A 19,492-nucleotide genomic window follows, 5' to 3' on the forward strand; every position below is an offset into this window, starting at 1 on the left:
CCTTATCAAAAGCCCCTCTCCAGATTTCTTGTCAGCCCCTTTAGGCACTGGAAGCTGCTCTAAGGTCTCCCTGGAGCCTTCTCTTCTCGTGGCTGAACAAGCCCAGCTCTCTCAGCCTTTCTCCAGCCTTCAGAACATCTCTGTGGCCTCCTCTGGGCTCACTTCAAAAGCTCCACATCCTTACTGGATGGATGTTAGTGGCCCAGAGCTAGATGCAGTACTGCAAGAGCAGGGATCTCACCAGAGCAGTTAGAGGGGGAGAATCCTCTCCCTCAACCTGCTGGTCATGCTGCTGGTGATGCAGCCCAGGGGTCTCCTGGGAAAGATGGTTGATGGGAGCCAGCTGCTGCTGCCAGGATGATTTTAGCTGGTTCAGGGCCTTTCCTGCTTGTCTATGTTGGGCTGTGGGAAGCCACATCTCTGGAGGATGCGAGGCAGGAGGACTGCCCTAGGGTATACCAGGCTAGAGTCAGTTTCACCTGTGTATATAAATGTAAAATAACGTATACTGTGGCATTTTGATGTCAATTTGCTCCCCAGGATCCGGATGTCTGGCATTAAGGGCCTACAAGGAGTGGTGAGAAAGACAGTGAATGATGAGCTCCAAGCCAACATCTGGGACCCACAGCACATGGACAAAATCGTGCCCTCGCTGCTTTTCAACTTACAGCACGTGGAGGAGTCTGAAAGGTGAGAGCTTGATGTGGCATTGACCCACCTGCTCTGCCAGCAGCTTCGGGGTCCTTTTTGACAAGGTTTTGCAGGGCAGAGGCACTGCAGGCTGATTAGTGCCTGCAGCTCATGACAAATGCAGTGAGTGGCCAGAGGGGAAACCCTGTGAGTACCTCAGCGAAGGATGCTGCAGGTGGCAGGAGCTCTGCATGTCACCCAGTCCTGTGAAGGTTATTGCTGTCTTTGCCACTGCAGGACACCATGTCTCCCATGGAGCAGAGATCTCTCTGTGACATCCCTGCAGTTAAGGGATGCTGTTTGCAAAGGCTCTGAGCTGCCTTTTCAGTGGGCTGACCTTTTTGAGGGATTCCTGCTTAAATGCTACTGAAGCAGCTATTTTAAAGCCAGACAAGAGGAATTTCAGGAACTGAAATGTGTCTTTGCTTGCTGACCCTCCATTCTTCCGGCGTAACCCTGCACCAGTTACGTGCTTGCCACCAGCTGTGTGTTTGAAGGGGATTTGCTTAGCAGAGAAGCACAGAGCAGAGAAGTAGGTATGAATTCCTCCTGAGATTTTCCTTTTGAAGGTTGAGAGATGTATCTGCCTTGGGAAGTTGACTTCTGGCCAGATGCCTTTTCCTTTTTTCTTGTAAATGGAAGCATCAAGGTGATAAAAGCATTCAAGGTGTTTGTGTGATGCCAAGCAAGGTCGAGTGTGGAAAAAGGGGGATGGGTCTCCTCTGGGGTGCGTGTTTTCAGGGTGATTTGTGCCAGGCCATGACTGCTTTGCTCTTCCTCCCCTGGGAAGCTGTGTCCACCCTGGGAGGACGTTGTGTCCTGCATCCTCAGTGATAAGATCCTTTCCTGCTCCAGCACTGAGCACTGTGATCATCCTCCCGGCCCCAGGGATGCGGGGGCTGTCCCTGCTGCCTGGCACAGCCTGGTGCTGCAAGCAGGGCCATCCTGGCACATCCCCCTCCTCTGCAATCCATGCACCATGCTGCTCTCTGGTCTGGCTCCAATCCAGCAGCGCTTTATCACTGGGCTCTGCTGGGATGAAGCTATCCCATCTGCCTGGCAGGGTGACATTTGGCTGCTGTGCGGTGGCTATGGGCTGTGTGAGTGGTAACCCACGGCCCTGTGCCACACAGGGCACAGACAGATCCCACGACCATTTTGCTCCATCCCTCCCTGGCCAGGTTCTGTGTCTCTTCTCCCCCACTGCTGCCTCAAACTCAGTGCCGCTCTCATCGCCCTCCTCTGCTTTCACAGCCGCTCCCCCTCCCCGCTGCAAGCCACTGAGAAGGAGAAGGAGAGTCCTACGGAGCTGGCAGAGAGGTGTCTGCGGGAGCTGCTGGGCCGAGCAGCGTACGGCAACATCAAGAACGCCATCAAACCCGTCCTCATGTAAGTCATGCATACCTCATTTTTGGCATCAGGGGAACTGAGGCACGGGGAAACAGCCAATGCAGGCCAGAGCTAGGGTGAAGGCATGGAATCCTCTGGCTCCCCTCAGCATGGTACTGGAGATGGGGACTGGGTTTTAGGCTGAGCTCTCATTTTTGGATGCAGTGGGGGAGATGGCATGAGATAGATAGATAGATAGCTGTCGCTGAGAGAAGTGACTCCAGCAAGGAGTTTGTGTCCCTGCCCTTTCATGCAGTGTTTGATCCCTGCTGCTTCTGGCCATCCCTGGTGCTTGCTTTGCACCCCTACAAACTTTGGGGGACTGACAGTTACTTCCCCTTCCATTTCCATCTCTTCCCCAGCCACCTGGATAACCACTCGCTGTGGGAGCCGAAGATCTTTGCCACGTGCTGCTTCAGGATCATCATGTATTCAATCCAGGTGGGGAGCTGGTGGGACTCTGGTTAGGGACACACGTGCATGCTTTGGAGTGCCTGCATTTGCCACCACAGCTGGGCTGAGTCAGAGCAGCTACTGCTGTGTTGCCGCATCCCAGCGGTGCTGAGTCTGAGTGCTTACAGAGTGTGCCCCAAAATGGGCTGGAGACAAGCAGAGTCCAGGTGGATGGCAGTGGGGCTGGGGGCCCTGTGGATGTGCAGGGAAGTGCCTGGTAGGTGTTAGTTAGCCTGGCTGTGTGCCGGCTGTGTATGGTGTAGGATACTGCTCATGGAGCTTGTATCTAAGTCCTAGGAGTGATTCTCTCCCTTTCAGTGGAAAGCAAAGCCCTGCTGAATCAGATGGGCTAGTGGCGTGATGTGAAACACTCCAAAGGAAGCAGTTGGACTCCGACGGAAAGCTGCTTCTTTCCAGATTGGTGCTATGTAAATCTATCTGAGCTCCTCATCCCTGCAGAAAAGGAGAGAGGCTGTCTGGGGTGAAATGTGCCCCAGGCAAACCAGGCATCGTAACAGTGCCTGCAGCCCAACATCCCCATCCTTAGACCTGGGGATGCTCAGAGACAGATCTTGCCAGGCTCTTCCTCTTGATGGGACAATGAGGAACAGATTTAAGGTGAAAGAGGATAGATTGAGATGAGATCTTAGGAAGAAGTTCTTCCCTGTGAGGGTGGGGAGGCCCTGGCACAGGTTGCCCAGAGAAGCTGTGGCTGCCCCATCCCTGGCAGTGTTCAAGGCCAGGTTGGACGGGACTTGGAGCAACCTGGTCTAGTGGTAGGTGTCCCTGCCTGTGGGGTTAGAAACAGATGAGCTTTAAGGTTCTTTCTAACCCAAACCGTTCTGTGATTCTACAATTCTGTGATTCCCTTCTCACTGTGGGCTGTGGAAATGCAATTTAGGTAAATCGCAAAGAGATGGAAGAATGTCTGTCCTTTCCTTTTTCACATGGATCTCAATGAAACTCTGTTTCCATGGGTCCCTGCATGCTGTAGGACATGATGCTGCCTCCCCAGTCTGCTGCAGCTGCCCCAGACCTGCTGTCCTACCTCATACCTTTGGGAGTTTGCTTTGCTTTTGGATTCAGCCAAGCCATGGCTTTGCTTGGAGAACCCTTAGAGTGAAAAGCATATCACCACCCCCTGTTCTCATTTCTTGGTTTTAATCCTGTAAACTGCCTAAACCCCTTTACACTGCTACTAGATGTTACAAAATCCCATTAATGCACATTGGAGATATAAGGTCACAATAACTCCAGTACCCTTTTGAAGTATAGATGTGTTTGGGAAACCCTGGCAAAAATCAAGTCCTTTCTCCCTGAAATCCCTGGGATTAATTGTCACAATTTCCTTAGATCTGTACAGCTCTTTAGATGTTTTTTCCTGTGCAATTTGCTCCAGACTCTTGCTCAGTTATGTAAAACAGGCTACTTCCAGCAGCCTCCTCTCATTTTGCATCTGGAGCTGTCTTGGAAAGAGCCAAGCAGGGACTTGGTGCAGCTGAGTGCATGTGCAAGATCTGTCCCTGATAGCTGTGAGGGTTACAGAAATGGGATATCACCTCATGCATGCAGCACCCACACTGACATTCACACTCTTTCCAGCCACAGCACTCCCACCTCGTGATCCAGCAGCTCCTGGGACACCTGGATGCCAACAGCAAGAGCGCGGCCACTGTGCGCGCAGGCATTGTGGAGGTCCTCTCGGAGGCAGCAGTGATTGCGGCCTCTGGATCTGTTGGTAAGACAAATTTATCCTCTCCATCCGCCTCTTCACCCTTTTATTGCAGTGGGAATGGTGAAGGAGTGCCAAAGGTTTGGGCTGGGTTCTGGACTGCCCCCCCCCGGTGTGAGTTGGTGATGGGGGATCCTGGAACACCCAGGAATGCTGGGTATCTGTTCTGTGCCATTTCATTTCGCCATGCTCACATGCAGCAACCTAAACCTAGAAAGCTGACTGCAATGCCAGCCTTTGTGACAGGGGGAAAAGGGATTTTCGGGGCTTGCCGTGAGTATGCTGAAATGACAGCGCTCCTGGAAGGACATTTCTCTGTTGTCTTAGCTGAGGAAGCTGGCGGGGGTTAGAAGTCACTGTGTGTGTGGCCAAACTGTTTTTCAACATGCTTATGGGGTGTTGGGATGCATAAACCTTGCTGTCCTGGGGGAAACAGGATGCATAAACCTCGCTGTCCTGGGGGAAACAGCCTTCATCTCCCTGGGGAAAACCACAGCTCTCCTCCAGTGCTGTTCCATTGTCTTTTCACTCTCACCACCACAGGCCCCACAGTGCTGGAGGTGTTTAACACCCTGCTGAGACAGCTACGGCTCAGCATTGACTATGCATTGACGGGGAGCTATGATTGTGGTGCCGGAGTCAGCACCAAGATCATCAAAGAGCATGAGGAGAGGATGTTCCAGGAGGCTGTCATTAAAACCATAGGTGGGTGTCCTGCAGAGCCCCACACAGCTGCTGGTGAGTGGCCCCTCTGCATGGTAGATTTCTGCCTTGAGCATCTGCAGGATTATCTGGGATGAAACAGTCACTCATGCTAAAAGAGGTGATGGAAATAAGTATTATCTGTGGTGTGCTGCAAGCGTGGCGGTGGGTTATCAGCAGGTGGCATTGCAACCCCGGTCATCCCCAGCAGAGCTGCTGTGTGTGGCGAGTCCTGGGTTTCTCCCTGGGTAGGACACCCGGAGGAAGGGAAGGAGAGGAGGGAAAGGGGGCGGGTGTCAGTTTGCTGCGGCAGCTGAGGATGGGGATACATCCAAAAAAGGAAGGGATAAAGGCAGGGGTTGTCATCTCACAGTCTCACTCTGCCTCAGCCTGGGGCTGCCACACCTGTGAGGTGTTTTGATGGGTCTTGAATTACCCTGAAGGTAAATCTGCCTGCAAGTGCCAGATCCAGGCAGGCCTTGTCCTATCCTATAGGGTCCGGCAGCTGGCTTGGAGTGGCGCAGGCAGGCAGACCCCATAGCACTGTGTCCTCCTGGGCATGGTAGGCTGTGCCTCACACATTGCCAGCTTGCTCTTGTCCCCACAGGGTCCTTTGCCAGCACGCTGCCCACCTACCAGCAGTCTGAGGTGATGGTCTTCATCATGAATAAGGTGCCACTACCCTCCACGCAGCAGTCCATCGACGCTGGCAAAGCTGGGTGAGAATGGATGCATTCCTCCCTCCTCATTTTCCCCCCTGCCCTGCTCTTCCTGCCACTGTCCCATGTCAAGTCTTTAACACAGAGCTGAAAGTGCTGGGGAGCTCCTGAAACTGTTCCCACCTTGAGATGGTCTTTGGGGACAGAATGGGATTTGGGCATGTTATCATAAAGGCTGAGCATCGAGAGCTTCCCTGAGGGGAAGCTGAGCAAGGGAAGCTGAGCAACATGTGATCCTTGTTTCAAATGCTTTGCTGGCTGCTGCAAATGTGATGACAAGTGCCCCGTGAAACACCAGATCATCAAGGGAGAAAGATGTCTGCAGGCAGTTGTGCTACATGAACTCTGCATCCCTTCAGGTACCTGCTGTCGGGAGCTCCATCCTGGCATGTCACCCAAAACTAGCCAGGAACTAAAAACAATGTTCAGGGGAGTGACTGCAGATGTCGCAGGGCAGTGGGGTGGCCACTGGTGAGTGAGGGCTGCCTGTGGCTTTTGAGAAGCTTGAGATGGGACCAGCTGCTCATCCCTGCCTCCAACCACTGGTGTGTGGCCCCTCTGAGCCGCCTCCGAGCTTTTATTAGCACTGGGAAGGAGGTGGTATTTATACCCGGCACTGGAGGAAGAGAAGGAAGGGAAAACACCCAAACAACAAAATTGCTTAAGAAATGTGGGAACAGACCATGAGAGCTATTTGGAGCAAGGGTATCGGCGCTGAAACATGTAGGTAAGGAGCAAACAGATTTTCATGCTATATTTATCTTCTAAGTACGGTCAGGCTCTTCCCACTTGTCTCTGATGGGAGAGAGACTTTGCTGACTGACAGGAGTCTGTGCTCCTCACTCTCATGGAGGTAATTCCTGATGCCTGCATTCAATCCCAATTCACATGGTGGGAGACACAGTGGGTGCTGGATGCTGTTCAGACAGGGCAGCTTTCCTTGCTGCAGGAGCAGAATTGGGCTCACAGCCCCAGGGTGGCAGTCACTTCTCAGTGCCAGCCTGGCTGCACCAGGCTGTTTGTCACTGCTCCTTTATCAGCTCATGAGCTTCCTCCAGGAGAGCTTTTACATCTCATCTGACACTGTGTGAAGGATGGTGCTTGCTCTGTGTATGAACCAGGAGTTTGCACAGAAGAGGCAGCCTGCAGCTCAGCTTTCAGGGATGCTGCTGTTTCCGGAGTACCTCAGTTCCTGGGCAGAGATAGGCAGAGCAAGCAGTGTGTCGTGGGGCAGCCTGGAAATCCCTTGGGAGCTCCCTGTGTGTCCCCCAGGGCTAGGAAACTCTGAGTTCAGCCAGTAAAGAATTCAAGATTTCCTCTTTTTTGCATAACCACCCCCCCGACCCCACACCCACATTGCTGAAGTGGAAGTGTGGTTCATAAGAAGCAAGATGGGAGCAAGGAATAGGGGTACCTCCATGGACGGGAGAGTTTGGGCTTCATCTCACCAATTTACAGCTGCTTAAGTGAGGAGCCTGTTCAGAGCCAGTGCCTTAGGTTCCTTGGGAGTCACCGTGGGATGGGAATGGGGACATCCAGATCTTGGCTCATCATCCTGAACTCAGCTTGTGCCTGCCTGGAGATGTGGGTGCTGCCTTGTTTCTGATGCCTATGGCAGGATGTATACTCTGATATTCATCATTACTTTCACAGTCTCTTGCTGGCTGTTAAATCTGGAGCTTATTTGCTAGAGACCTTTATGGCACAGCTGTTTGTGGTGGTGACTCTTGGGGAAACTGGTCCTGCCCTTTCTGAGGCTTTTCCATCCTTGCATGGAAGGAGGGTTGTCTTGATTTTATTTGGATTTACTATTTCTTTCCTCTCTCTGTGGCAGGGAGAACCGGAATCGGCTGACACAGATAATGCTCCTGAAGTCCCTCCTCCAGGTATAAATCTGCCACCAACTCTGCAGGAGCGTCCCTCCCTCACAAGACCCATGGGATCCCAGCTGCTGGCATGGCAGCAGAGAGGGACTTCTTACAAGGACCTGTAGGGATAGGACAAGGGGAAATGGATTTAAACTGAAAGAGGGTAACCCCCTGAAGTGGTGCTGTCACATTGCCTCCATTTTTTTTTTGATGCTTGCAGGTGTCTGTGGGCTTCCAGTGCAGTAACATGCTCACGGCACTTCCCAGTGTTTTCCTGGACAGGCTGCTCTCTGCAGCCCTCATGGAAGATGCTGAGATCCGCCTCTTTGTCCTCGAGATCCTCATCAGCTTCATCGATCGCCATGGGAACCGGCAGAAATTCTCCACCATCAGGTATGTCCTGGGGACTCCTCAACAGGGCTGGGAATTGCAGATCCTGCAGAACTGGTTTGGGAGGGGGATCTGCTGGGTTGGAAGCACTGGCAGGATTACTACTAAATTGAGTACTGGTTTTGGGGTGGTTTAATGCTACAGATCAGTGGTCTAAGAGCCATGTGGGTGAGATGTGCCCATATGTGAGTTCATTTCCTTGAGTGAGTTCATTGGCTGCATTGCATTACCGTGGATAGGCCTGCTGGGGACTCATGTTGTCCATGCTGGGTTACTTTGGAAGAAGGTGACTGTAATCCCAGATGGCAACATCCCCATGGTTTTTGCTGTGGTTCTGCTAATCCACTTCGCTTGCACACTTCTTTGTCAACTTGCCTTTGCGTACCTGAGTGCCACTGCCTTGAAATCCTGTAGTGATTTGGTTCAGTACCTTTGAGTATCTGCATTGCTTAGATGGGTTTTAGAAGACACCATTGGCTTTTCAACAGTTCCTCCCAGACAGCTTATTCCTGGCCAGCAGCTCTGCAGGCATGCAGGAATTGCGCCTCTTCCCTCCAGTGTCTGACTTTTTCATTACCCTTGGCCTTTTCTTGCAGCACCATCAGCGACATCTCAGTCTTGAAGCTGAAAGTGGACAAGTGCTCTCGCCAAGATACTGTCTTCATGAAGAAGGTAGTGTCAGGGTCTGGGACAAGCTGTCCTTGTGCAGACCAGGGTGAGGACTGCGCCTCTCTTTCCCCAAGTTACACTGAGTCTTTTGGAGTACCATGATGCCTCTAAACCTGGGGATGTCCCTGGGATTCAATTTCTATCGGTTCTTCACATGCTGGCCTTTCTAGACTCCTAAATCCACTATTTGCCCCAAGGAATGAGCACCCCAGGATGTGTTGGTATCCCAAAAGCTGTTTAGCAAGTCTGACTTTATTCCTCCCACTGCCTCCTTAAAACACTTCCTGCAAACCTCTCTGGAGCTAACTTGAAGGCAAGATGGGATCAGTTTATTTCCTTGCGCACACCGGGGAGCAACAACGCAGCCCCCAAACCAAAAGCTGTTACAGAGCTGAGTTTCCCTTGCACCAGTGTGTGCCCTGCTCTGTCTCATGTCTTGCTGCCAAGCAACATGTCTCAGGACTTTATTTTTCTGCTGTGGTCTGAGTGTTTCTCTAATGCTTCCGCAACAGAGGCATCCTTTCCCTGGGCTTGGTGCTGCGAGTGCTCTGTGCCTGCCCCGGGCTCTGCTTTTGGACCTGCTGGTGCCTCTTCCCCATCAGGGTCCAGCATCAGATGGTAAAATACCACCTGATAGTCACCCCTTGGTGACCAGAGGAGCTCTGCTCCCTCCTGCATGGATGGAGGCTCCTTTGCTGGGCCCTGCTGCTGCTCTTTCTCTGTGTTGATGGCAGTGTTGCTCACAGGGGACACTCAGGGGGTGACCACATCCTTCTGTGTCCCCACAGCATGGCCAACAGCTCTACCGGCATATCTACCTGATCTGCAAGGAGGAGAGCAATGTGCAGGCTCACTATGAGGCTCTTTACAGCATGCTGATGCTCATTAGCATTGAGTTGGCTAATGAGGAGGTCATGGTGGACCTCATCCGCCTGGTGCTGGCAGTGCAGGTAGGTGGGGAGCTGGGTGTGCTGCTGGCACTCGGTGCTCTTGGGGTGGGCAGGCTCGGATGTGATGGGAAGGAGAGAGCTTCTGGGAAGAGATTGTTTTGGAGCTGCGATCTCTGAGGAAGCACCTCATCTGCTCTAAGCTTCTCCTACCGTGGATCAGCCCAGCACACTGGGGAGAGACCTCAGACACCTTGCCAGCCTCTGAAATGTTTCAAAACTCAAGCTCCAAAAGCTGGAATGTTTTCAGGGCCGGTGATACCACAAGGTGGATGGGGACGCTGCTGGGGCCTTGTCCATCCTTATCTCATCATGGGGCTGTATCTCTTCTGCAGGAGATTGCCCAGATCAATGAGGATAACTTGACAGCCTACAACCGCTGTGCACTCTTTGCCCTTGGTGCAGCTTACCTGAACCTCATCAGCCAGCTCACCACCGTGCCCACCTTCTGCCAGCACATCCATGAGGTGCGAGGAAGGGTCTGGGGACAGAGCTGGAGCCTTGTTCATGCAGCTCTGTCATCAACTGTACAAGCCACCCCTGGGGTTTGAGCTTGGCTCCTTGCTTGTCTTCTGCAGGTCATCCAGATGCGGCAGAAGGAAGCTCCCTATCTGCTTCCTGAAGACGTGTTTGTGGAAAGACCCAGGTAAGAGCCTTGAGAATACCTTCTTCCCCTGTGGTAAGGCCCCTTACAGAGACACTGCCCCCAGTAAGCATCACTGCTCTCTTGAGACATTCCTGAGGTCAGGGTGGTTCTCCCTGAGGACTGTATCTGTTGTGGTAGGTTGAGAGCCCTTCAGGGCCTCTGGCTTTGTGCTGGTGTGTGCTGACATAGCGTGATGTATCTGGCTGTGCTGGGTAAGCAAAACCATGAGAGCTCTCTGTTCCTGACCCAAAGGGACTAGAAACCCCACTGGCACAGTCCCCTAGCAGTAGAGATGCTGCCATCTCCATTGTTTTTTCTCTGTCTTCATAGGCTGAGCAAGAGCCTTGACCGACTGGGCCCAGAGGTCTTCTTCTGGCAAAGCAAGATCAGTGAGGTGCTGGGAGGCAGTGGTTACAACTCAGACCGGCTCAGCACACCCTATGTTCCCCAGCTGACAGGTATGCAGCACCCTGGGGCACCATGGAGAACTGGGAAGGGACAAAACTGGTCCCTCGCTCTGCACAGTTACAAGGATGTAAAGTTCTTGTCCTACATGTCGGCCTGTTGTTTTTTGGTGCTCTGTTAAAGATGCAACCTCGCGGAAACTGAGGCACAAAGTGGTTAATTGGGCCTTCCTGAGGTTGTCACAATCACAGCTGGCTGGGCAGAAGCCTGCTGGGCTTGGCTCAGTCCTCACCTCAAATCTGGGTGAATGGCTTAGATGGGCGGGTACCCTGTGGGTGAGCTGTGAGGCTGTGTTCTCTGGGGGCTGTCTGTGCTCACCCTGCTGGCCCTGGAGAGGCTGCAGTTAGATCTTCTGCCCTTTCACTTCCTCCCTAGATGAAGATCGCTTGTCCAAGAGGAAGAGCATTGGCGAGACTATTTCCCTGCAGGTCGAGGTGGAGTCGAGGAACAGTCCTGAGCGAGAGCAGGTACTGTGTTACACCACAGCTGCAGAGGCTGTCTCATCCCTTCAGCACTCTGCTTTCAGCAGCCTGACAGCATGAGGTTAAGCCCTCTCTAATTCATTTGCCTGCACATGTAATTGCTCCTCTGGCTGTGAGCACAGGGGCTGGCATGTCTAGCAGTGAATGAGGTCAGAAAAAACCCAGCTTCCCCTGATGCTCCCTCCAGGTACTGACAGGTCCCAGCGTGCAAGGGGAGCCACACAGCAGGAAGGGTCTCCCACTGCTCTTTGGGTGTCTGATCTTTATTTTCCTTGTATGCATATTTCTTAGCAAGAGGAACCTACAGTGAGGTGTAAGACCTGGCTAGTCCAGCCTGAAAAAAAAACTAAAAGCAAAGCTTGCCAGGAAAGAGATCCCTGGTCTTTAAGGATAGACTCTTTTGTTGCAAGAATACAGCCTGGGACCCTAGTTCTGGGTTGCTGTGATCCCAGAACAGTGTTCTATGTTATGTCTTGAGCCTCATTTGCTTCTCCTCTTCTTTTAGAGAGCACCAGCAGAAGAAATCACGTATGAGACACTAAAGAAGGCAATAGGTAAAGGAGGGAGCCGACTGTGATAAGGAGAGGTGGAGGCTGGCATGGTGTGTGTGTGTATGGGTACTGTTACCCCTGCACGTACATGCCACAGATGGATGAGTCCCCTTGGCAGGATTGTACCTGGTTGCTCTGCCTGGCCCAGGGGGTGTCCCTTGGGGGGAGGCTGGTCCCAAAGGCAGATCCTGGAGGGCCTCGTTGGCTTTCTAGTGATGCCCAAATCCATGCTGTCTGCTGGGGAGGTGCGATGTGGTGGTGTGGGTGGGTGAGGAGCAGCTGGGAGCCATCTCCCCTCTGCTTCAGTAGACAGTGTAGCCGTGGAGGAGCAGGAGCGGGAACGAAGGCGACAAGTGGTGGAGAAATTCCAGAAAGCCCCATTCGAGGAGATCGCTGCCCACTGCGGTGCCCGGGTGAGTGGGGACCAGGGCACTCTACATCTATGGTTTCTCTGCTTGGGAGAGGAGGACAGTGACAACGTGGCTCTGAATTTTGCCAGGCCACCTTCCCCCTGCTCTGGCGGCTGGGGATTTTGTCCAGTTTGCACAACTGTGGTACCTGGGTACAGCTGCACTGATGGAGCCTCTGTGTCTGTGTTACAGGCAACGCTGCTGCAGAGCAAACTCAACCAGATCTTCGAGATCACCATACGGTGAGTTGGGGTGATGGCAGAAGATGCTTTGCCAAGTGTGGGGGGCTTGACCACAGGGCCAGTGCTGGCTTTGGGGCAATGGGAGCTACTTGTGTTTCCTCTCAAGGAGGCTTATGTGCTGGGGATGGGTGTCAGCCTGGGCTTGGCAAGAGGGGACAAGGGTTGCTGGAGCAGCTTTTGCTTTTTTGCCCCAGTTCCCTTCTGCTATGGCAGCACGGCGGAGACCTGCAACACTGCAGAAATGCACATTGTCTGCACAAGCTCTGCTTCCTCAGCAAACCTCTCTATAAACCACCTCCTTGCACCTCTTGCATTTCAGGCCACCACCAAGCCCCTCTGGCACCATCACAGCTGCCTATGGCCAGCCCCAAAACCACTCCATCCCGGTGTACGAGATGAAGTTCCCGGACCTGTGCGTGTACTGAAGGTGGCCGTGCTGGTAGGGCAGAGCCACTGCTGCACAGCTCGCACCAAAGGACCTCTCGGGGAGAGACTGCTGACCCTGTGGGGAGCACATCCTCCTGCAGGACGGGTGGGGACACGGACACTGAGGCCACCCCTCAGATTCGTTGGCACCACAAACCCGTCTTCCGTACTTTATTCTGTGTCCATGTTTCACAGCAGTTGGTGGTGCAGGAGGCACAGTGGTGTGGGGAGGTGGGTATTTGCTGTGACCTCCATCGCTGGCTTCGGTTTTTGGGAAGGGCAGAGGAGACGCTCTGGCTCCCAGCAGAGCACGTTGTTCATGTACATCTTCCTGGCATAAACCAAACCTTTTCTCTGGGGAATCCTTCCCCACATCGTCTGTTGGCCACGTCGAGAGCCCCTGGCGAGGGGCAGGGCTGCAGCTGGAAGGTGGGAGACTGTAAAAGGCAGGAGTGGGGCTGGGGTGCAGCGTGCTGGAGCCAGGGGCAGCCACAAAACCAAAACCTGCCCGAGCTGCTGCTTGAGTCAGGTTGCTAGAGGGGATTCGGTCCCCATGTCCAGCTCCTAGCCTGTGGGCCTGCACCTTCCCCTACTCCCCTTGGCACGTGGCTGATTCCCCTGGGCACCCCACTGTGCCCTGATGCCCTGGACAAAGGGCTTGCCCAGTGCAGCATGAGGGTGAAGATCATCCCATCCCGGTGTGGGGATACACGGCAGCCTGGCTGGTCCCAGGGCACCTGGAAACACAATTTCTTTGGGAAAACCCACCGTTTTTTGGGGTTTTTTGTTTGTTTTTTTTTTTCTCCTGGCAAAATCCACAAGAGCCGAGTCTCCTGCCCTGGTCACAGGCAGGCTGCATGTGAGGAGCCAGTGGGAGTGGGGCACCTGGAGCAGTGACATGAGGCAGGAGTAACCACCACCCTGGGGAATATTAAACACATTAACTCACTATTTTCATACTTTTGGGTTGGGTTTTCACAGTTTTGGGATTCCTGTCTCAAAGAATTATTTAATTATTTTTATTAGCAGAAAACTTTGACAAAGCCCAGTCTTCAATCACCTGAGCCATAATCACAAAGACACACCAGTGCTGTAAGAAATAGCTGTGATAAGAGGCGTTTTAGAGGGTCCACCCTCCAGACCCTGCATTGTGCCTCTTCCTGTGCAATAGGATAAAACTGGATAACTGGATTTGGGCTCAGGGGGAGATGAGCCTCCAGACTCAAGAGTTCTGCTTTTGACATATGTGGTTGGAAGTTCTGGGTCCTACCAAAGCAAATCTGGAAGGTGAAGATGTTAGGGATGGGGAGGAAAGGTCAGTTTGGGGTATTCAGTTGTTCACAGGGCCTCTCTTGCTTTCAAATGCCTTTCAAGTGTCGGTGCGTTAAAGCGAGTTTGAGCGCGCTTTGCAGTCAGACAGGCACTGCCTTGCAGCTTCATCACCCTCCAAGCAGCTTGGGGGGGGTCTCTCCTGCCAGCTCGGGCAGCCCCTTCCCCTCTGGCCAGACACGCTGCTTCTGCCTTTGCCAGATGAAGAGACACAGAACGATCTAAAGCTGGAGATGTGGGACCTGCTTCTGCATGTGGTGGAGGGACAGCAGGTAACGCAGCTGCTTGGTTCCTTTAGCCACAGCCTGTTTCTCCACCACCTCACTGTAGATCTTCAGGCTGTTATTTTAAGCTGTAACTACACATTACCATCCCCTTTTCTTTCCTTGGTGGCAGATACAGTTCACTATTGCCCCAAGGTCACCGCTTGTTTGTGTGGTTGTGCTGTAATCCGGGCTTAGGAAATGATCTAGCTTAAAAGGACAGGAAAAAAACAGGGTTTATTTTGGTCCCTAGGCTGCATCACAGCACTGCCCGCACCAGCCCCTTCCAGTGACCAAGGCTCTCCCCTTGCTCTGCTTCTCCTCAGCATCCCAATGTGTATCTGTCCCCTGTTCCTCCCTGGGTCATGCCTGGTGCTGCTGAAGCCTGAGTTTTGGCTGGAGCAGGTTTTGGGGTGAGCAGCAGGAACACAAAGCTAGCTGCTTGGGGAAAAAGGGTTTGTTCCTGTGGCTGTTCCCATGAAAAGCACTAAATTTTTTAACAAAACACAGTGGGAAAAGCAATTAACCCCAAAATCTATGTCAGTGGGGAAAAAAACCTCTTCAAAACCACAAAGAAGGTAGGAAAATGAGCACAAGGTTTGCTCGCACTGAAGGAAGGGAACCAAAGGAACACCATGGGGCACACCTCAGGGTGCCCATCATCCTGAGGGGCAGAAAATACCCGTGGCCTCTGTTCTGGGGAGCTGTCCTGCGGGTTATCCTAGCAGAACAGCTTCCTGTCCCTCCAATCCCAATGCTTCTCCCTTGCTCCACTGTGTGGGACCCTGCAGCAGTGCTGGGGCCATCACCTCCTGGCTGGCTGCATCCCCCAGCATGTCTCACCATGTCCCCTCCATATTTTGGGATGCAAACTCCACCTGTAAATGCCCCCCACCCATGGTGTAAGTGATCTGTTGGTACATCGCGTTTAGTTTAGATACTTGTGTACGTATAGATGACAAAGTATATTTCTACAAAGTGGGAAGTTCCGGTGCATGTGTGCGTTTCCATCTCTGTATTTTGGAGCACTGTGGCATTTCTGTGTGTAGCCAAGAGCAGGGGAGGAGAAGGCTGTTATAAGGGCCCCTGATATTTTCAAATACACCATCTTAAATGCCCTTTTCCAATAAATGTTGATGTTGCCACCTCTGGGGCTCTGCTGTCCTGGCGTGTCTCTGGAAGACGATAAATGGGCGGTTGCTCTGGACTGGAGAAGGGAAGGTATGGGGTGAGGAGGAAGATAGTCTTGGCTGTGGAGAAGTTTCCTTCCCCCAGCTCTGTGCCCAGGATCCAAACCAAACTGGGCCTCCTCATGATCATCCCTTATAATTATTTCCTCTATTTTTCTCCAATCTCACAGAAGCTCCCTGCAGTGCACAGGACTGTAGGGATCTGCCCATGGTGCGTGTGAACATGCGCAAACCATCTGTGAGAGCCAAAATGAGAATTAAACCACCCCGATGGAGATCTAAGGAGCCAAACCATGCACTGAGCGCACTGTGCCATGTGCAAGCTGCTACTTGCTACATTACGGACTGGCCTGGGACATCTCTTAGCTAAGCAGTGGGGGGAAAGTGCCAGCATGAGCCCTGGTTTCATAGAATCACCGAATCACAGAATGGTTTGGGTCGGAAGGAACCTTAAAGCTCATCTAGTTCCAACCTCTGAGAAGATTCTGACTGGACACAAAAGGAAAACTTTTCAACATGAGAACAGTCAGCCACTGGAATAATCTCCCCAGGGACGTGGTAACTCCCCAGCACTGGACACTGTTAACATGTGTCTGGACAGGGTGCTGGGCCATCTAGTCTGGGTCATGGTTGTCCAGAAGAGGTTAGACTAGATGATCCTTGAGGTCCCTTCCAATCTGGGATCCTAGGATTCTGTGATTCCCTGGTACCCAGTTCTCTTCAGCATTATCATTTATTGGGGAATTAATGACTTTACCTGGGAGGTGCGTGCTGGGAAAGCCCAGCTCAGTCCCTTTGCTCCTGTGGCAGCACTCAGAGGATGCTGCATAGCTGCCAGCAAACAGCCATCACGTATCACATCAGCGTGGGGCTCCTCTCCGGGACCAAAACACTCTGCTGTGGTGTGCAGGAGCTGCCCCCTGCTGAAATGCAGCCGCAGCACCTGCTCTGGCCTTGTGAGAGCCCCACAGCCAGCTCCTGTGAAGCTCCCACGCTGGAGGTGCAAGACTGTTCTTTCGTCCCTCCCCAAATCCCACTCCATATTCCCAGCCATGTCTCTTTACCCCCCAGCTGCAGGGTTTTATTTTGCTTTTATTTTTCCCACCCCTTTACACCCCCCAGAGACACCGCTGACACCTGGTAGGCTTGCAAAAACAAAAGAAGTATTATTATTTTTAGCGTTATTATTATTTTAGAATTCTTTTAATCTATCATTTACAGTATTGTACAGCTCAGTGAGAATACGAAAATCACCTGGCATGCCTCGAACCGGGCATCATCCCTGCTCCCCGTGCCTGTCCAGTGGGCACAGCAAAGCAGTGGATGTCTGTATCCCTAACCTGTTCCCACCCAGCGCAACCCGGGAGCAGACCCCTTGGGAGTACTAATTAAGAACAACATAATGAGCGATCTCTAAGTGAAACACATGCCAGCGGGACACTAAAGCTATGGGAGGGGGTGGGACGCCCCTCGGGCTCTCCCCCATCACTGCCCCTTCTTGTAGGCACTCTTGATGATGGCGTTTTTGAAGAGAGTCACTAGAGGGGTCTGGCTGTGCTCCGAGGTCATGAAGCCCCCGTAGCGCTTGCTCTTCACAGGGGTGTGCCAGCGGAAATGGTGCATGCGGTACAAGCCGCCGGCCGCCTTCTCCTCCTCCTGGCTTTCCTCCTCTTCCTTCTCAGGTGAAAAAAAACTCCCGCCTGAACTCCAGTGGGTAGCTCTCGGCTGATTCCTCCTCCACCCCGTTGGGGTAGACCTTGATGGGTCTCCTCTTGCGTCCCACTGGCTTTCCCCAGCGGAAGTGCTCCATGGAGTAGGAGCGTTTGCCTTCCTCCCGCTCCAGCCCGGTTCCCTGCTCTTCCTCGCGGCGGGACAGTGGGATGACGGGCAGGGATGTGGGAGGTGGGTTGCTCCCCGTGGCCTCCTCCCGTTTGTGCCCCCCACCGCTGCTGCTGTTCCTCCGGCCGAACTTGTTCCAGCGGAAGTGGCTCATGACATACTTGCGGATGCTCTCGGAGAGGGGCTGGAGGTGCCCGTTGCCCGGGTAGACGGGCTCCTCGGCTGACAGGTCGGCTCTGCATGCTGCAGCACATGCCTGCACGGGGGTGAGATGTGCAGGAGGGGTGAGCACACACTGGGGGGGCTTGCAGGGGGCTGCTTGCATGGAGCAGGACATTTCACAAGATGGTTTCATGCTTGTGCCCTGCTGAGGTCTCCATGCAGGTGCCACCCTCTTTGTCCTCACCACCCTTTACAGCACACTGGAGGGTGGAGGTAAAGCCAATACCCAAGCTGCTGTTTCATGGAATAGAATGGTTTGGGTTGGAAGGGACCTTAAAGATCGTTCAGTTCCACAGGCAGGGGGCACCTCCACTAAAAACTGTGTCCAACCGGACCTTGAACACTGCCAGGGATGGGGCAGCCACAGCTTCTCTGGGCAACCTGTGCCAGGGCCTGACCGCCCTCACAGGGAAGAGCTTCTGCCTCATTTAAATCCCCCTTCTGTCAGTTTAAATGCTGCAAGCTCAAAAACTTCCTTTAGCATCATCCCGCAGAGTGAAGCCGAGGCATGATCGTACCGAAACCTGCAGGTCCAGGGCCCAAAGCATCCCCCTACATTGATGTGGTTCACCCCATGGTGTTGGCATCCCCATCCCCTCCTCTGCCAGCCCCCCTGGGGTCTCTGGGGGAAGGGGATTAGAAAGCAAAGCAAGTGGAGGCAGTGCCCATGCCCAGGCTTACCAGAATGCCGGCCTCGCTGGTGATATCCTGGCATTTGGTGCTTTCCCAGCAAGGGCTGATGGCGCCGGCAGGGTGCCAGAGCAGCAGCCCCAGCACCGCAGACAGGCAGCTCCACAGCACTCTCCGCATCCTGGCTGGGGGCTCACACAGGGGATACAAGGGGCTGTGGGCCCTGAAACCGTGCACAACCTATGGGGAAAAACAAGAAAAACAGGGGAAAAAATTCTTTTTTTTTTTTCTTCAGGAGGTTCTTTGTTGCTTTATTTGCACCCACCTTAGTCTTTCCTTTCTCTAAGTTACAAAGGGGTCCCCTCCTATGACACTGACCTGCCTCCCCAAGCCCTGCCCCTTACCAGGGCTGCAGCTTTACTCTGGGAGATACCTTAGTGCTGCAAACCCTTCATTCTGCAAAGCTTTTTTCCCGCTTCAAGCTCCTTGCAAAGGGATGCTCTTCCCCACAGCCCAGGAGCATGGTGCTGATTTTGCCAGAGGAGAAACTGGGGCATGCAAAAGTGAAGGCAACACCTGAAGCTGCCTTCTGCTCTGCTCTGCTCTGCCCTGCTCCTGCTCAGCTGCTCCGAATAATGGGCAGCATTCCCCTCCTGACTCTTCCTTTTGCCTTCTGAACCAAAACGCATCTCTATGAAGCCTGGGTCTTTTGTCACTGCTCCCACAGGTGACAGCCACCGTCAGTGGGGATTGCTGCTGCCTCCTTAGAACCTCATAAAGGTGAGTGATGCTGCAAGGGGAAAGTGTTAGGAAGCCGTCTTCAGGTTTCATCCTTCACCAACAACTTGGTGCTTGCAAGCTGATGCCTCTAAAAAATATGTGCTCCCTCCTAACCTGCCCTGCCATGCCCCTGGAGTGGCTGCAGAACTCCTGCGTGGTGGGAGACACAACATAAATAGTATTAAATTAGAAGAGTAGGGCATGAATATTTCACATTAAATAATATTGAAGTAGCTTTTGTGAAAGGCTATGGCAAGTGCTGGTGGTGTCTGGGATGTGGTGTACGCTCAGGGCTGCCAAAATCAACTAGGTTCTAGCTGAAACCTGGGGGTTGAAGTAGCCATGGCTGCTGTGCCATCAAGGATGAGGTTGGGGTTGGCTCCTGGTCATGCATGGGACATGGCTCCAGGGTCCCCAAGGATGCCCAGGTTGCTTTCCCTCTGCAAACCCAAACTCTT

At 53.0% G+C, this 19,492-nt stretch overlaps 2 protein-coding genes across 2 annotated transcripts in view; one reads left to right on the forward strand and one right to left on the reverse strand.

Moving 5' to 3' along the window:
- Positions 1-12,962, forward strand: part of EFR3B (EFR3 homolog B (S. cerevisiae)) — a 29,200-nt gene extending 16,238 nt beyond the window's left edge. The window contains exons 6-23 of the mRNA XM_010014644.1: positions 541-690; positions 1,945-2,079; positions 2,442-2,520; positions 4,135-4,270; positions 4,808-4,969; positions 5,574-5,685; positions 7,520-7,571; positions 7,774-7,946; positions 8,540-8,615; positions 9,401-9,562; positions 9,895-10,026; positions 10,138-10,205; positions 10,536-10,663; positions 11,046-11,137; positions 11,658-11,706; positions 12,010-12,116; positions 12,306-12,355; positions 12,675-12,962. Coding sequence (XP_010012946.1) covers positions 541-690; positions 1,945-2,079; positions 2,442-2,520; positions 4,135-4,270; positions 4,808-4,969; positions 5,574-5,685; positions 7,520-7,571; positions 7,774-7,946; positions 8,540-8,615; positions 9,401-9,562; positions 9,895-10,026; positions 10,138-10,205; positions 10,536-10,663; positions 11,046-11,137; positions 11,658-11,706; positions 12,010-12,116; positions 12,306-12,355; positions 12,675-12,780 — 1,969 coding nt within the window. The 3' untranslated portion in view covers positions 12,781-12,962. The remainder of the gene's footprint in view (positions 1-540; positions 691-1,944; positions 2,080-2,441; positions 2,521-4,134; positions 4,271-4,807; positions 4,970-5,573; positions 5,686-7,519; positions 7,572-7,773; positions 7,947-8,539; positions 8,616-9,400; positions 9,563-9,894; positions 10,027-10,137; positions 10,206-10,535; positions 10,664-11,045; positions 11,138-11,657; positions 11,707-12,009; positions 12,117-12,305; positions 12,356-12,674) is intronic.
- Positions 12,963-17,048: 4,086 nt separating this feature from the next.
- On the reverse strand, positions 17,049-18,439 carry POMC (proopiomelanocortin). Its single transcript, XM_010014655.1, is given in 3 exon segments — positions 17,049-17,247; positions 17,249-17,658; positions 18,306-18,439. Coding segments are annotated over 3 exon segments (738 nt in total). The 5' UTR covers positions 18,435-18,439.
- Positions 18,440-19,492: the final 1,053 nt, after the last annotated feature.

This window comes from Nestor notabilis, unplaced genomic scaffold (genome assembly GCF_000696875.1).
Source record: "Nestor notabilis isolate BGI_N333 unplaced genomic scaffold, ASM69687v1 scaffold4220, whole genome shotgun sequence".
In the NCBI taxonomy this organism is placed as follows: Eukaryota; Metazoa; Chordata; class Aves; order Psittaciformes; family Psittacidae; genus Nestor; species Nestor notabilis.